This window comes from Parambassis ranga, chromosome 18, assembly GCF_900634625.1.
Source record: "Parambassis ranga chromosome 18, fParRan2.1, whole genome shotgun sequence".
Taxonomy (NCBI): Eukaryota; Metazoa; Chordata; class Actinopteri; family Ambassidae; genus Parambassis; species Parambassis ranga.
In genome coordinates, this window is record NC_041038.1 from 7885770 (window position 1) to 7902243 (window position 16474).

Genomic DNA, 16474 nt, shown 5'->3' on the forward strand with positions numbered 1-16474 from the left:
TATAGAAGGTTCAATGGTGGCTTCAAGGCCGTAGTTCAATATGCTATGTGTGAAAGAGATATTTAAACTAACACTGGCAAGACCAAGAATCACTATCAAGTTTAAAGAAAACATTGTTCTTTGGTCTCTTTTGAGCAGTGCAATTTTCGAGATGTGTATCTCAAGACATCCAAAGGATTATTCTGGTGGAGTTTATCTTTGCCCTTTAGAGATAGACACTCGTGTCTGTGCTCCAAACAACCACTCGCCGCGTCGCTGCCTTGAAAGCAGAGATAAGCTTTACATGTGAATGCATATATGAAAAGGGCTGAGCACTTGTGACGGAGAGGATTCATTACAGCAGCTCTATTGTCTTCAGAAGAATGGTACCGGTGTGTCAAAGAATGCGATTGTACTGAACTCCGACGCCCATCTAAATTAATTATCATTCATTGTGTGATTTAAACAATACACTGGCAGTATAAACTCTAACTGCACTTTGACTGTAAAAGCAGTTTTTCTTATTTTTTTCTTCTCCTAATGTTGTTTTTGGAAGTGCCTAACCTCCTCCAGCACTCTCCGGCATGTGCCAAATTTCTACTTAAATAGAATTTTGATGTGCACAGCCAGATGGATGTCCACAAGTGTGTGCAGAATCTTGGACTGACCTTTCAGGTGGAGAGTAAAATTGCATCATGTAGTACCTGTTGTGGCTCATAAATAGATGGATTAATTTCAAAGAGGCTAGCTGAGAAATGTTTGATCTGTCTGCAGCTGGATTTCTACTCCATAAGAAATACCAAATACCCCTACTTATGTTCACCGCACTGCAAAAATACTTTATTTCTCTTTGTCTTAGCTCTCTGTGCAGTGATTTGGAGTCTGTTAGGGTGGGAAAAAAGGTGAAGTAAACATCTACTGTGGGAGCTCAAAGGTTTGTCTTCCTTTCAAGCGTCAACTTACTTTCTCATATTTCCAAGACTCAAGAGTATTTTTGATTTACTCACAGCCATTGGTGCTGCAGTGTGGAGAAAAGAAGAATGAGCATCTGTCATTCACATGTTAAAAAGGTTCAACTAAAACTCATTAAACGCCTTAGTTTCTTTTCTTTTTTTTTCTACATTTCTGGAACTTAAAAAATATGTGGGTGCCTAATATTGATATTTATAATGAATCATCTTTGTATCAGTTCAGATTTCCCAGCAGCCAAGCTGGAGGTAAAGGCATTCCTCCTCAGAAGAAACTTTACCTATGATGGGAGGAGTGCACCCACACCCGCACCCCCACCTCACCCCAAGGTGATAACCTTTGTGTGGCCTGACCTAAAATCCATGTGTTGTCTGACAGAGCAACAGCCCAGAAAAGTCTGTGCAGCCGAGTATCAGCACGAGATGAGAAAACTAAGTTCCAGCAGACTGCAAAGAAAACCAAACATTCAGAGGTGCTTTATGCAACTTTTTACTTCTATCCTGCTTTCATCGTGTTCTCCAACACATTTGTTTGATGTGCTGATTCTGACTTTATTTTTTTTATAATTAAAATATATTATCTTATCACTTAAAATTCCTCATCTAGGATTTGCTGGAAAATGCTGTTAACGTTTTTTCTGCAGTGAGTACATTTAAGTGTGTTGATGATATTAAATTATAATTAAAAGGTTGAAAGTTTTGATTGAAGGACTTGTATATGGACAGATATGAGATTTTTAGTGCTGGTACCAAAACCAATGTTTAAGGCCTGTTACTTTGTAAGCTAACAGCTGTAATAAGCCTCAGTAACACAGTGTTTGTCTGGGACAGGGTTACATCAGATTGGTATTATAAAGGGTTTAATGTGACTGATGATTATGTGACTTTAGGATTTCACAAACTACAGCAACTTGATGATCATGCGTCTGCTTAGTTGTGACATATATTCTGTTGTGAATATTAGGTTAGACATTGTTGGAGGTGATCTCCCAGGCTGAAAAGTGAAACCCAAAAGCTGTACTTCCCACCACAGCCTCAAGGGGCTGGATGTAAAAGTGAGTCAATGCCCATAGACTTCCATGTTAAATGCCAGAAATAACAGATTTTGGGGTCTAGTGATGAATTATTTTGACTAAGGTTGATGGGCTTCATTTTGATAAAAGTTACTTTTATTAATTGTATTAAACGTTGTTTTAGTTGTTGCATAATTTAAGGTAATGTAAGAGATTTTAAAAAACTCAGTGAGAGTCAGCCAGTTTTCGAAAGTAAACACATGCCCCTTTCCCTCGGAGCTCACCCTGAAGCCACGCCTCCAATTACATGGATGCGCATTACCAGAAGACGAGCTGCGGTCTGTGACTTCGGCCATCATGCACATATCTCTCTGGTGCGCGCAGAGCAGGAAGAGAGTGACAACCAGCCAATACTCGGTGCAGGGTCCACCCGGAGGATTGGCTGATGTTTTAAGTGTTTTATAGCTTCCACAGATGATTCATATTCTTCGTTTTAATGTGAAACTGCTGAACTAATTGGTTGCTATCAGATTGTAAAGAGAAGTTACACTAATTTAACAAAAAGTGCATCAGAGTGAAATCTCCTACCCTACCTTTAAGGACCACACAAACAGGTTAAACTTGTCCTGGACCTCATTTTCACCCTGCATACTGTTTACCTCTGGTTTTACAGCACACAGTGTTTCATATACAGTTCCCAGAATTTTGGATGTGCTAACACATCCTGAATACAAACTGAAGATGTCTTGTAAATTTGTGTATATACAAACAGAACGAATAAGCGAAGCTTTATGACGTGTGTTTATTCCAATTTCTCATCATGAACCATAAACAAGCCCAGTCCCTCTTCTTAGATACAAAATTGTCTTCTAGCCGTCACTACAGTTAGAGTGCTTCCCTGTCCAAACACACAGCCAAACAGCAAAAACATCAGGCTGAGCCTATTGCTTAGCCTCTTGGACAATAGCCAAAGCAAAGGACTTCACAGATGAATCCATATGTCTCCCCCACCATCCATAAAATGCTCAAGCAGTCTGTATAATAGTTGATCATCTCCTCGCATCCTGTCACAGTGCTCAAGCGCTGCTGTATTTTCCTCCGCTTGTTGTTGCATTAGGATGAACCACGACTTATCTTACAAATACAATATTAGACAGAAGGGAAAAATGTGTGATGTAAAATCTTATGAAAGCTACTAATCTGCGTGAATGGCTGAGAAGGATTATGCTTGTCATGAGGGAAAAAATGAGCTTGAGATGCTCTTTTATTTATATATATAGAAATAGCATTGATTTTATGTATGCAGTTGAAGGAGTTGATGAGAGATGACCAATCCTGACGTTGCTTTGACCACTCCTAATGAAACTCTTATTCTTATATTTAATAGAGCCTGATAAAGGTCATTTTAATATAGCTCATACACATAAACACTCCATCTTCTCAATATGGAGCAGTCACTCAGCAGTTATTCATCCCTGCTTAGTTCCACTTAGTCAATCCTATAAAAAGGAATATTGCTGATGTTTCGTCGTCCACACTTTTGCTTGTTTACATTTGTAGAATGTTGCTAATGCCACCTGGTAGGCAGCAGCGTGCTAATCTGCACTCTGATTGATCATCTGTTGAATATGAAGGTGTCTGCTTGTGTTAAACTGAAGATGTATGTGTGAGCTTAAGCGTCCTGGCTTTCTTTGCAATGCACTTTAAATCCCAAACACCCACACGCCGCCATTGTATTTATGGTTGTATACATTTATTTAATCTGTGCTGAGCAGCTCTCTTGATGTTTTGGAAACAAAGTCTGCAGCTTTAAAATGAAGACAGAATTTGTATTTGTAGATAATTGGTCAGCTCGCTGTGGAAAAATGGGGTTATGTGTCTGCATGCATAGTATGTGTGTGGGTTGTTTAAATAAGAATGTAACTGGCATTCTTCAACTGGCTGTGCAGAAAAATGTGCATCTCTCTAAAACATTGTCCATTAGGACACTAACAAGGAAGGACAATAATCTACTGTAATATGCAAACAAAAGTATGTAATTTCTTGTTGGCAACATGTGATGCATGCCAGATCTTTAATCCTGAGGAACCCAGTACTGTCTGAGAAAAGAATAACACAGTGGTATGTTGCCCCAGAGCTGGGTAACCCCCAGCAAAATCTGCATACAGAGTAACCAGTTGAAGCATTTCGGGCCCCTAGTTGGGGGCACCTCCCTTCCAGGCATGTCCATCTGCACAGAGACTATGAGGCCAACCCAGGACCTCATGGTCGGAGTTTCTCTCCTGCCTGGCAGGGTATTGAGTGGCTGAGGGGAGTTGAGAAAGGGAGGTCAGGGCCTCTGCTCCTCCTGCTGCTACTGCCACTCAGATGGATTAAATGGTTTAGAGAATGGATGAATGGCAAAAATGAACGGGTAGCATTACCCACAACAAACTCCAAATAACCATAGTGTCAGCTTGTTGGATCCTGAAACTCCTTGGACCTGATGAGAAGCAAACATTGAAGGACAATCTGCCATTGTTGGCAGATGTTTCTTGAGTAATTTATAGTTCAACCACTGACAACAAGAGCAAAATTATTTGTAAGACTTCATGGAAAGTGCTCCTCCACTAGGGACAGCACCACAGTAATGTGGGTGCCATCCAGAAACTTCCAGCAACCTTAGTGTGCCTCTTTGTGAAGACCCAACGCGCCATGTTTTACCAATAATGCTCTATGAATGCTAGTATGTTAGCATAGAGAGGCCTCCCCCGTACTGTAGACCACAGCATTATCAGTCACTCTTTGTACATGGGATTACATCCCTGCATTGTTATCATAGTTTGTGTACTGCAGAGCTTACAGTAGAAGTCAGTTTAGCTTCACTGCATTCAATCAAACACGTTGCTTGTTTGATCATCCCCAGCATGGAGTACCTTTGAAGTAACTCCAGATAATTGGTAAGGTACATACAGCATTTTCTACATACCACTGAAAACTTAATGCATTTGCTCCTTAACAAGCAGCCCTATGCGAACAATAGGCTTCCACAGGGACTCTATCAGTTCCTCTGTAAAGAAACTACACTAATCGGCACTCAACTATTACCTTTTAATACTTAGCCGAGATCTAAATGCACAGCTTTCAAGGACTTTGCTGTTTCTTAGTCGTGTAATGTTTTCCTGGGAGTTTTAAGGGTGTTTTTTGTGTGTGTGTCTGTGTGTGCCGTGCCAAGAGACAGGCTGAATGAGAAAAGATGGATGCTGAGGCGTGCAGCTGGGATAGATAATGAATGAAGTCGACCGTGGGTGGCGAAGACCATCACTAAAGCGTAATGGGTCCCAACAGAGGGACGGGGATATTGACCCGTCCGTCACTTTTTTTGTTGTTTCTTTCTTTCTTTGTTTCTTTCTTTCTTTTTCTCTAACCTCCCTTTACAAACGCCCACAAGTGTGTACACGGCACACACAAAGACACACTGGAGTGCAAAACAAACACTTTGTCACACAAATAAACGTTCACCCTTGTGTGTCTTTTTTCCTCTTTGTAACATGAGCGCTAATACCAGTTGTGTGTGGGGTGTTGGAGAGTTTGCTCTCCCTGACAGGGACTGTTCCATCAAATATAAATGAAGTGTGGAATAACGCAACATGTCCCCTCAATGCAGAGCGCCAGCTGAATCATCTCCCTTCCTGTTTGACTTACCGTAGGCAGAACTCTTTGATTTGGATTCTATGGAAAATTGCTCATAGCATTTTGGTGTGCTGGAAGCTAGTTCTACTTCTGGGGAACCTTTCATTCCTTCCACTCAGCTGATGTCTCCCTCCTGATATAAATCACTTGAAAAGGGAACAGTGGTGCACACCAATTCTCTTTTATTTATGTGGACAAAATCTGTCTCGTTTCTGACGTTCCAGACTACCGTCTGTTTCTCTTTCTGTCATCGAATTTATTTATTCACCCACCCGTCCATTCATTGATTCATTTATGTATTATTTCTCCCATGTTACTGGTCAATAGACTGGGGGGGGGGGACTCAGCCCACTTACTGTCATCTGAGGCAGCAGCGGGATCAGCCAGCGATTATAGTGATTACAGTTTGTGCTTACATAGAGCTCTGGTGCTTTGTGCCACATCTCCCCTCGTCAGCTGGCAGTCTGAGTTTTAATCTGCCAGTTATAACAAACAGCAGACGAGGGAACAGCAGGAAAAAAAGCGAGACGGGAGGGAAAAATGGGAATGCGGATAAAATATAAAAAAAGGGGGGCAATTGATGACCAAATAGCAAAATCATGTTTATTATTGTCTGTCCTCTTTTTGCAATCTTATCTTATAGATGATTAAATCCAGGCAACCTTGTAATCCTTTGTCATGTTTTCACTGGCTTAATTGCTGCACTGAACATGCAGCCTTTGCATGTTTGCCTGCAGCCTCTGCCCATCTGCGGTTTGTTTCCTCCTATGGGCGCTATGTAAACCACATATACATTGACATATTAGAATTTAATAAAATACCATAATGCACATAATACACAATAGTGTGTTTGGATAATGTAAAAACACACCCAGAATCTGAAATTATGTCAAATTCCCTCATTGAAATAGGTCTATTAGCCGATTAGCCTGTTTGGAGTGTCCGAGCTAACTCCGGTATCCAACTCACGCAGTTTTCTTATCAGAATCCCATTCGCTCCTCCTGTTGTCATCCATAAATTAGCCTTAGAATGTTTTTTTTTTCCCCTTAACTCGCTCTACTTTCAGCCAGATTATAGTGTAAATGCACCTTGTTGATGTAAAGGAATGTATTGTGTAATCTGTGATGAAACCCATTTTAAAAGTAAGCCTCCCAAACACTGTGCATCACTTACTGAATCTATAGTCCAAAGGGCTCCATCAGTGTCTGATGAAATCCTGATCACCCCGCTAATTGGTATCGTGAAGCTGCTGTGGGACATGGTGTGGGCAGCATCTCCCTCTATCGATCCCCCTCCTACTCCTCCTATTGATTTGCACTTAATACTTTTAATTGTAATTATTTCTCCACCATCTCTTCCAGTGTTTTTAGGTGCCTTTAGGACAATATAGGAACACTCATCAGGAGGTATTTGTGTATTTGTGTACGCAGAGGTTAAAAAAAAAAAATGCACAGCAGTGATAAGAGGGATTTGGGAATATGGGTCAAGATAGATGCTAAGGCTGAGATTAAGTTTGCAATCCATGCTAAATACACATTATGATGTTTAATCCCTCAAAAGGAAGTTATTATAAAGCTCTGTATGATTAAAATTCCAGATGTGGTCGTAGCTTAACTTCTAGGGCAAATCGAAGATAGATTTGTGTTGTCCATTGAAAAGGTTTACAGTAGCAGACAGATGCAGCGGTGCCTCGGCAAAACAACCGTGTGCTGCCATGTACGCGTCTTTCTCCTCCAACACACTTATATCTCTTCCATTCGTCTCACTTCTAATTCCATGTGACACTTAATCTTAACCTGTGTTCTCACCCGCTGATTACTAAACCCTGCAGCTCTAAATAGAATAGTAAGAAAAGAGGCTTGTGGGCTTGACCCCTTATTTATTTGATTGGCATTTACTGCCTCCTCATAGGCAGAGACAGGCCGCGGACAGCCGAGTGGGTGAGTGAGTGAGCGGCAGAAGGTTCATGAACCCATAAAGCTCACATGGGAGAGAGTCGGCAGACCATATCTCATTACTGGCTTAGCTTGAAATGAGATGGGCCTCTTTTTTTTTTTTTTGCTTGTCCCTCACTGATTCGATTGATTAGTCGGCAGCCAATCAATGTTAATTAAGGTGTAGAGAATCCTTTAATTGTGGCGTATGAATCATTGTGTCAGACCTCGTCTTGACCTTCACAAGACTTACACTGTAAACGGCCATGCTGGGGAATAAATACCTTTTATATATTGCAAGATAATGGTGGTCCGTAAATGAGTAGAGGTTTGATGGACGGCGATGGTGTATGTAGTGCGGCGTGCAGCAGCAGCAGGCCTCATTAGGATCACATACACAATGGGTGCTCAAGTATGGACTGGGCCGACCTTAATATCCTGTTATTTGTTTGTTTTTTGTTGTTGTTTTTCTTTCATTTTGCAAACAGGTGCGCAGCTCTGACAGATCAATAGCTGTCAAAATGTTTAAGAGTTAATGTTGTGAGATAAGTGTCGCTATTATGTGCAGCGAGAGGCTCTCCGTGCATATGAAGTGGAGCTTTGATTGATGACTGCCAAAAACGGCAAAAAAATGGCACATGGGAACGCCACCGGCACCATAATTGTGTTTTTTAATGAGGCCTACGTTCGCATGTTGGGGCTGATTTCGCACTCAGTTGATTGTGTCTCCCCCCCACCACCCCCCACCTCGTCCTCCTCTCTCTATCACCACTTCCACCAGCACTATCCATCATGCAGTAATAACAATATATCCTGTTCCTGTGACATCCAACTGTACTCCTACAAAGAGAAATACATTTAATCCCACTAAAAAACCGTTAAATTGTTATTAAGTCACAAACCACAGGTTTTCTGTAGGCTGGTGTGAAAACTTGGCTGCACCTACTTTCTGGATACCCAGCAACATATGTTGAACATGGTTATCTTGTGCTGTAAAATTGGGTATTTGCTTATGAATGTCTATGGGGATTGACTCCAGCTGGAGGCAGCCTCAAGTGGACATTTGAGGTACTGCAGAGGGGTGCTGTATATTAGGATATTTTGTGCTGAGGTCATCCTCCGTTTTGTTTGTTTGAATCCTCATTCCGTGAACGATTTACTTCAACATTTAGGATAATTGTCTTGGTGCGTTCACCAATTTCCTCTGAGCTTCAGCCTCCTGACAGTGGCAATGATAAACAGTAAATCATTTTTCCTTCAATGTTGCAAAGCTGTCTGGGACCAGAAGCAGCAAAGCAGCCTCAAATCATAATGCTCCTTCCAATGTGGTGATATCTCTACTCAGACTTTCCTGTCTAATAAAACATAAATATAACCACAAAAAATGTGTGTAGTTTCCCTTGAAAGTGTCAAAAGACAAATATTTAAAGCATGAAATTAGATGAGTTGTTTTTTAAACAGAGGAGCTCTGTAATCTTTATAATCTGTGCTACAGAATTAAATACATTCAGCTTCATTAACCACACACTAAACATCCGACTAATGTGCTTCTGTATATTGTGGCCAGTCAGAAGGAAAAGATGATCTCCTGCTGTTGATTAACACAATGACTTTTCTGCTTTTCAGATGTAACAACAGGACTCAGTGTGCCGTGGTGGCAGGACCAGACGTCTTTCCTGACCCATGCCCGGGGACCTACAAGTACCTGGAAGTCCAATATGAATGTGTACCTTACAGTACGTACCCCTCCGGTTCTCACACCATCTCAAGCACCTCCTCCCTAATGCCATTCTCATTACCACTTAACCACACCAGAGACCCAATCAACATGCATGCTAATATTGTTCTGAAATATCTTAGACGTGTCATCCAGTCTAGTCGAGGAGATACAGGACCAGCAGCGGGTGTGATGATTCCTGTGATCTGAAACAAACATAACACCCTGCAGGAGACAGGAAATGTTACTGACAGTGTTGTTTGTGTGTGAAAATGATTTATCAGCGCTACCATTGGATGCAGTGCTGTTGTTTTTATCAGAGGTTTACGTCGTTAGCCGACATGAGATTAACGCCTGATTTTTATTTTCTTCATCCTGCATGGCATCACTTTTGCATAGAAATCCTGAGAGGCAGCAAAAAAAGCTGGTGTTCCATTTTCTAAGTGATTTGTTCATGACTTACATAAGAACTTGGGGAAAAGAGGTCTTGCAAGGATAATCTTTTTGAAGTTCTTTTTACACCAGAGAAATGGAAAGGAAAATGGAAATCAAAGTTCTCCTTTTATTTTATCAAGTGACAGAACAGCACAATCGCCACTGACTCCTGAAGCCAAATATATGACGAGTAGATCATTATTTAAGACCCGCGGCGTTCACCCAGCCTCCACTTTCACCCAGACAACTGAAGACTTTTCAACCGTTCTCTCGATATGACTCATGAAGTATATATGAAGTATACATATAGATATGTTTTGGGCATTAAAAACAAAGGATCATGTTACAAGGCAAACATGTAGGCAAACCATTTTGTTGGTTACCATGGTGACGACATGCATTAAATTGGTGTAAAGCTACGTATCAGCCGCAAAAAAAAAAAAAAAAAAAAAAAAAACCACTTTCGCACAAATCTTCTTTTTCCCGCCTGTTGCACAATTGAAAACCTGAATTTACTCTATATATTGATGACTCTATATATTGATATATAAATAATAGTAGTTAATAGTATTAAAAGATGTGTGATTATTATGGATTTTTTTACGTCCAGTAATGCTGAGAGGGAGTTTTTTATCATCAGTGACATTCAAACTGGAATAAAAAGCAGATCTGTTAATGTGTGCAGTCAGACACACAGTGTAAGCTGCATTTCATTTTTAAACAGTACTTGTCACAACCTTCCCATCAGCTCCCCCCAGTTCAGAGCACTTTCATATCTTTGAGTAAGCATGTCTGATTATGTCATGTCTGTGTTTGTGCCTCAGCAAGAGAGGCTGTTTCATCAAAATGGAACATCCCCGTCGTTTCCGGTTGAGTTCAGCTCGGTGGACACCGGCTAATGTTCAGACTACTGAAGGGGGGTAAATTAAAAAAACAAAAAAAAAAGAAGGTTTAATTAGTGCAGCAGGTGGAAAACACTGTCAGGGCTGCACGTAACTTAAGTGGAAACATTTGGGCAGAGAAGGGGAGGATCAGCATGGGGTTGACAGGATGAGCATGCTGAGAGGAAATCCAGGTGAGGGCCAGAGGAAGTGGCATGGAGCATGGACGCCGCCATGTGACCTTAGTTATTGTTTTATTATGACCTTTGAAGGGAAAAAGCAAAGTCACAGTAATTGTGTCTGCCAAAACAACATATTCCGCAGCTCAGAAATGAAGAAATGGAAGTTTTTTTTGGTTACGGCCGTTTGTCTGTAGCTGCTGGATTGAATCACTTTCTAGTAATACAAACTCAAATCAAAACCATCTTTTCAGCATTTGATGTTCTTACACAGCTCCCTCAGTAGCAGTGTACCTGAAAGAAGCTTTCATGAAGTGAAAGCTTTTCTACCTGTGATCCACAGCAGGCAAATAGTTCTTTTATACCTGACTCCTTGCTGTATGCATCAGTGTCTTTCCTGGAAGACGGACCTAACTAAAGCAGTCCATCCAGCTTCCTTTTGACATTCTGTAAATGTACAGAATATTTCTTAATTTCTCCTGTCACATCCTGATTTATAATGTGGTCACTAATGCACATTGTGCTTCCGTGTACACATGTGAGCCTTCCTTCATCAGTCCCATTCACCCTTAGTATGTGTGAATGACCTCTTCTGATCCAGCTTGACATCTTTCCAGTCCCATCCCATCCTGTTTCCCTTTATTTTCCTTTTATTTTTTTGTTTAATGCTGATATTTGGTTTTTCCATCTGTGCCCTCTTGAATAATGGGAACTCTCCAATTCATACCAGACCTTTTCATCCACATAAACCCTGCTACCTTCCTTTAATCAATATATTCAACTTATACAACACACCTTCACACTCATCAGAAGAGGACAGAACTCCCATATAGCAGTTTCTGGCAGCTTAATAGCAATAACATCCAAGCCTCCTATTAGGTGTCCACAAGGGAGGAATATGAGGGCACCTTGCATGCTATAACTGTGTATGGATTTTTCCCAGATAGCAACAGACGAAGAAAAAAAAAATGCTGGCAATGCATAAACAGCAGAAGTCATGTAGGCGTTTATTTGTACATTGAGTGGGGAATCAAAGTGAATCATAAGTGGTCACCGGAGATGGATTTGAGACGTTTTATTGCAGGAAATGAATGAATTTATATGTGACAGCCTGCTGAACTCTTTGTTTTTTATGTCAGGGTTTCTTAATTGCTTTTAGGAAAAAAATACAAAATTTGATGTGTTATAATAAATATAAACATAAAGGGTTAACATAGGATTAACATATTTAGATTTTGTAGATTTTGTCAGATTTCTAATAAAACCATCAAGGACTTGGAAAAACTGACTGTCACCTTGGAGGTCATATTTCAAAAATACACCTAGAAAAATCCAGGCTTATATGTTAAGGTGCCATTTGAATTGCAAAATCACCAAGGCCAGTGAAACACAGAAAGCTTTTCGTTTTTATTCTGAAGTAAGCTGTTCTTTGCTTGCACGAGCATGCTCATCCTCCTCGTCCTTCTCACCTGCATACAAACTGTGTGTTCGCAACACAATGGTGTCAAGGAGAGAAGCATCTTCTGGTGCAGTTCAAAGAAAATTCCCCATGTCCATTGTCTGCTATGTTATTAGTGACTTTCACTTTCAAAGGAGTCAGTATTTGATCTTGATTACCACACTCCTGCTTGTAAATTGACAAGCCTGGATAGACTCAAAGACCAGTAACTTCTGTGTGTGTATATTTATATATATGACATCACAACCTTCTGTCTTTCTGCCAAAATCCCAGAAAGAAAGTCAGAATTCTGACATTTAAACTTAAAAATCTGACTTTAATATCAGTTTTATTCAAAAAAAAAATACGTATTTAAATCAAAATCTGTTTTCTGATTTTAAGTCAAAATGTTTTTTGTAAAAAAAACTTTCCATTGGTCTCAGTGACATCTGATGTAATCGACTCGTCTGACACAAACGTTGATTTGCTTTGTGTGTTAATTGGCACTGAAGTATGGATGGAGACAGCTCAATTGTGGATGGGCTTTTAACACAAGTCTTCTTACCGAGTTCCTGAGACGGACCGAAGGATTTGAGTGTTTAATAAGAGACGCAGCCACCCATGACTCCCAACTCTCCTTTAGCGGTGGAGTCTTCTCTCTGTATTCTACTGACAAGCTCTCTGTCCTAATACTCTTCTTTTTTTTTCTTCCTCTAAGTCTCCCTCACTTTCACTTACATTTTGTCCTTTCAGTGCTCTCACTGCCATCCGCCCCTCCCTCTATTTTTCCCCGTCTCTCTCCGCAGTCTCGGCTGCCCCTCCTCTCTCTCTCTCTCCTCGACCACCTTCTCTGACAGCTTTTATCTGTATTCGGCTTGGGCGGCTTCTTTTCTTTTTAGGATGAATTGCCGCTCTCCTCTCATATCTTTTATAAACCAGCCAGATTATACAATCAGATGTGGCGTTAGGAACGGCAGGAGGACTGTGGTGAATCAATGATTGATTTTATTAATTTGCAATTGGAAGCGCTTCATCAGTTGTAATGGGGAAAAAAGTGTTACAGCAAAGTGTGTGTGTGTGTGTGTGCAAGCAATCCATCATGTTCCAATTTGAATAATTGTTTGATATGAACTTCTTGTGAGATGAAATAGCGTCACGTCGAACAATAAGAGAGACATAACAGCCCTGATAGAAAGGTGAAACATGAAAAAATACCTAGAATCTATGTGCTCATATTTTGCCCTGTAAGTCATAATGGAGTCAGCTGAACATCAGGCTACACTCAGCCAGTGGACTCTGTCTTCTTTGTGCATGCTCCCCCATGCACTTAACAGATTAGCAATGCTACCTTCAGGCAGAAGTGATGTGCTGACCCTTTATGATGACTCATAAACATGACTGTGCTCCAATGGCTGACATCTGTCTCTGCCCCGCCCTCTCACCTTGATTCGCCATGGTTCAGCTGAGACACACACACACTCACACACAGAGAGGCATCTATTCTCTTAGTGCCTTATTAAAACCATTTCTCCTTCTGTGTAACTTTCACTTTTTACAGCTCCTCCCAAAGGTCGAGCTCATAAGAGGTCAACACAACTCCCTCCCGCCCACCCTGTGTTCTTCCACAGCGGTAATGAAGCACTTGGATCATCTCGGCGGCCCCTCAGATTTTCCGATTTGCAAAAAAAAAAAAAAAACGCATTCCGATCTGCCTCTGAAAGAGTTTTCTGTTATTCTTACCTTTCTTGTCTCCTTGTCTAACATTAGGCATCGTCCTTTAATAAGTAGATGTACCTTTCTGTGCAGCAAATTGAGTGATTTGGTCCAAGCGAGCAGCCAAACACCCCCAACCCTCTTTTTCCCCCCCAAAAAAGATGAGGTAGGGATAATTACATGTCCTTTTGTTCAGTTCAGTTTCAAACCAGACTCTGTGTGTGTGTGTGTCGGGCAGATGAGGTGGAGGGAAAGTGGGAAGACAGAGCAAGTACAAAGAGAAGAAAGCCTGCTGGCAGTGTGTAGCTATACATAAGCCACTAGTTCCCCCCACTGTTTGTAGCTAATAAGGACAATGTAAAATCCTGTCTGGCACAGTGGGATCCAGCTCAGTCCTGTCAGTTATTGCTCACAGTTTGGAAGCAAAGCCAGGGCACATAATCGCACAAATCAATTCTACGATTTGAACCAGGCTATGCGATCCTCTGCCTCATCGAAAGTTGCCGTGTAATTTGTCAAGTTTTTCCAACGTACCTAATTGGTTTTTAATTCATTTTGCTAATAATAACTCACCTAACATTTTCAGGACTTGCCTTAATTGAATAATGGAGTAGATTGTTTTGGCATGTTTCACTCAACACCTGCTACCAGCCTTCTCTTCCTTCTGTGCTGGCAGGTATAACCATGCAATTGATGCTCGGCACACGGCTGTCAGTAACACAATGGAGCTTGGTTATAATGCGGTGCAATTACAGGGTCGGTTATGCAGCGGTCACACCTAAAGTAAACACCACCTGTGTGACCAGGATGGAACTTCATGGCATGTAATGCTGTCTCTCACCAGGATAGCACGGTGTTGTACCATATCTGCACACATAGTGACATTTGAATACTAATAAACAGTCATAAATATCAACTCAGATGAGAAGATGTTCATTTTGGAAGTGAAAAAGTAGATTCCAAAATGGCCGACAACCCATGAGCAGAGAGAAAAGAAGTACTGGTGGGTAGCAGCATTGAATTTCAGTGTCAGTTCAAATGAACCCTATTAATTAAAAATCCTGTCTGAGCTGCTGTTCAAACATAAATCTGCTTTGATTTAGTAAGACACCACCAGCTCTCCACCTTACAAGCACTCACTCTTTACCTCGGATAATCTTGCAGCAACTTTTAAGCTCCTTGAAGAGTGGATCACCTCTTTTGATGATATCAGTAAATCTACTAAGCAGATTGTATAGAGGTTCAGCGGCTTTCTGCCCTTGAGCTTTCCAATCCACGTTCATCAGGTCCAGTGTGGGAGTCAACACTGTGTGACAGCAGATATATCACAAAACCACACCTTCTTCACACCCTGCTGAAATACCACTGAGCATCATCCTGCTTCTTCAGACACCTTTTTCTTTTCTTCTTCTTCTTCTTCTTCTTCTTCCCACCTGAGCGACCAGCTCCACATCCTCCCATGTGTGAAGAGGGGTCTGTACTGCCATCTCATCACTCAGTGACAGCTGACCACTCCCCAGCCCACGCAGCATGCTTTGATGACTCGAGTCTCATACGCCTGATTCACACCGGTGTCACCGCCTGAATTTGCAGTGATTGATCTTGTCAGACATGGCGCTTTTACACTGTGCTTTGCAGAAACTTTGTCTAGTTCATCCAATTAAATTGACACATTCAGCTGTTCAGTTTCAGTCCCTGTGACCTGGTGTAGGATAAATCACATGGATAGATGTTCAATTTATATTAATCCAAGTTACCTGATATGGCACAGATTAAAGATGCACTTTGCACAAATAGTAGCTTTGTGGGGGGGTTTCTGTGACTGAGCCTGTTTCTACATCACATGGCCATTTAGACTGCCAGACACTGCATAGAAATCATCCAACATGCATGATTATCCATTGGTTACCTCTCGGAATCTCATTTTGGTAGGAGGACCAGGAGCCTCCAGGTGAAGCTTAGCAACATCGTCCATGCTAGGCTAAAAACCCTGCTTGTCATGTTTACATGTGTAAATATGGGCAGCACTACTTCAGGACTGGATAGCAGACTAGATGCTACCCCGACTCACTGTCCCATCTTGTGGCACAAAGTGGTATTACAGGCTAAATTTAGTAACTTCTGTAATTTATCTTAACACATCTTTGCAATAGACATCTGTAGATAATGTTAACAATTTTACGCAGTAATTTTAATTATTGTAATTCCAATAATTGAATATGGAAATCTAATGCATGCAATTTCCCCATTGTGGGACTAATAAAGGTTTCTTAATCTTAATAATATTAATGCAGTGTTTACTTTCATCACATGGGAAATATTAGGTTTAGCTCCCTTATGTACATATAATAAATAATGCAATAGCCTTAATGCTACTCTTACATAATGTTTACATAAGGAGGATTTTCACAATAAAGTTCCTAGAATAAGTTTAACAATAGTCCTTTTATAGAACGGACAAATATTATGTTCCCAGCCGAGAGGAGACACAATTGCACAGGGACACGGTGATAACCGGAGTGGATAAATGTTGGTGTTAAAGGG

At 41.0% G+C, this 16474-nt stretch overlaps 1 protein-coding gene across 7 annotated transcripts in view; it reads left to right on the forward strand.

Moving 5' to 3' along the window:
* LOC114450692 (adhesion G protein-coupled receptor L3) overlaps nucleotides 1–16474 on the forward strand; it is a 199247-nt gene that overhangs the window by 96552 nt on the left and 86221 nt on the right. For all 7 annotated transcript variants that reach the window (XM_028428972.1, XM_028428978.1, XM_028428979.1 and 4 more), the window contains exon 5: nucleotides 9194–9303. In XM_028428972.1, the coding sequence (XP_028284773.1) occupies nucleotides 9194–9303 (110 nt within the window). The remainder of the gene's footprint in view (nucleotides 1–9193; nucleotides 9304–16474) is intronic.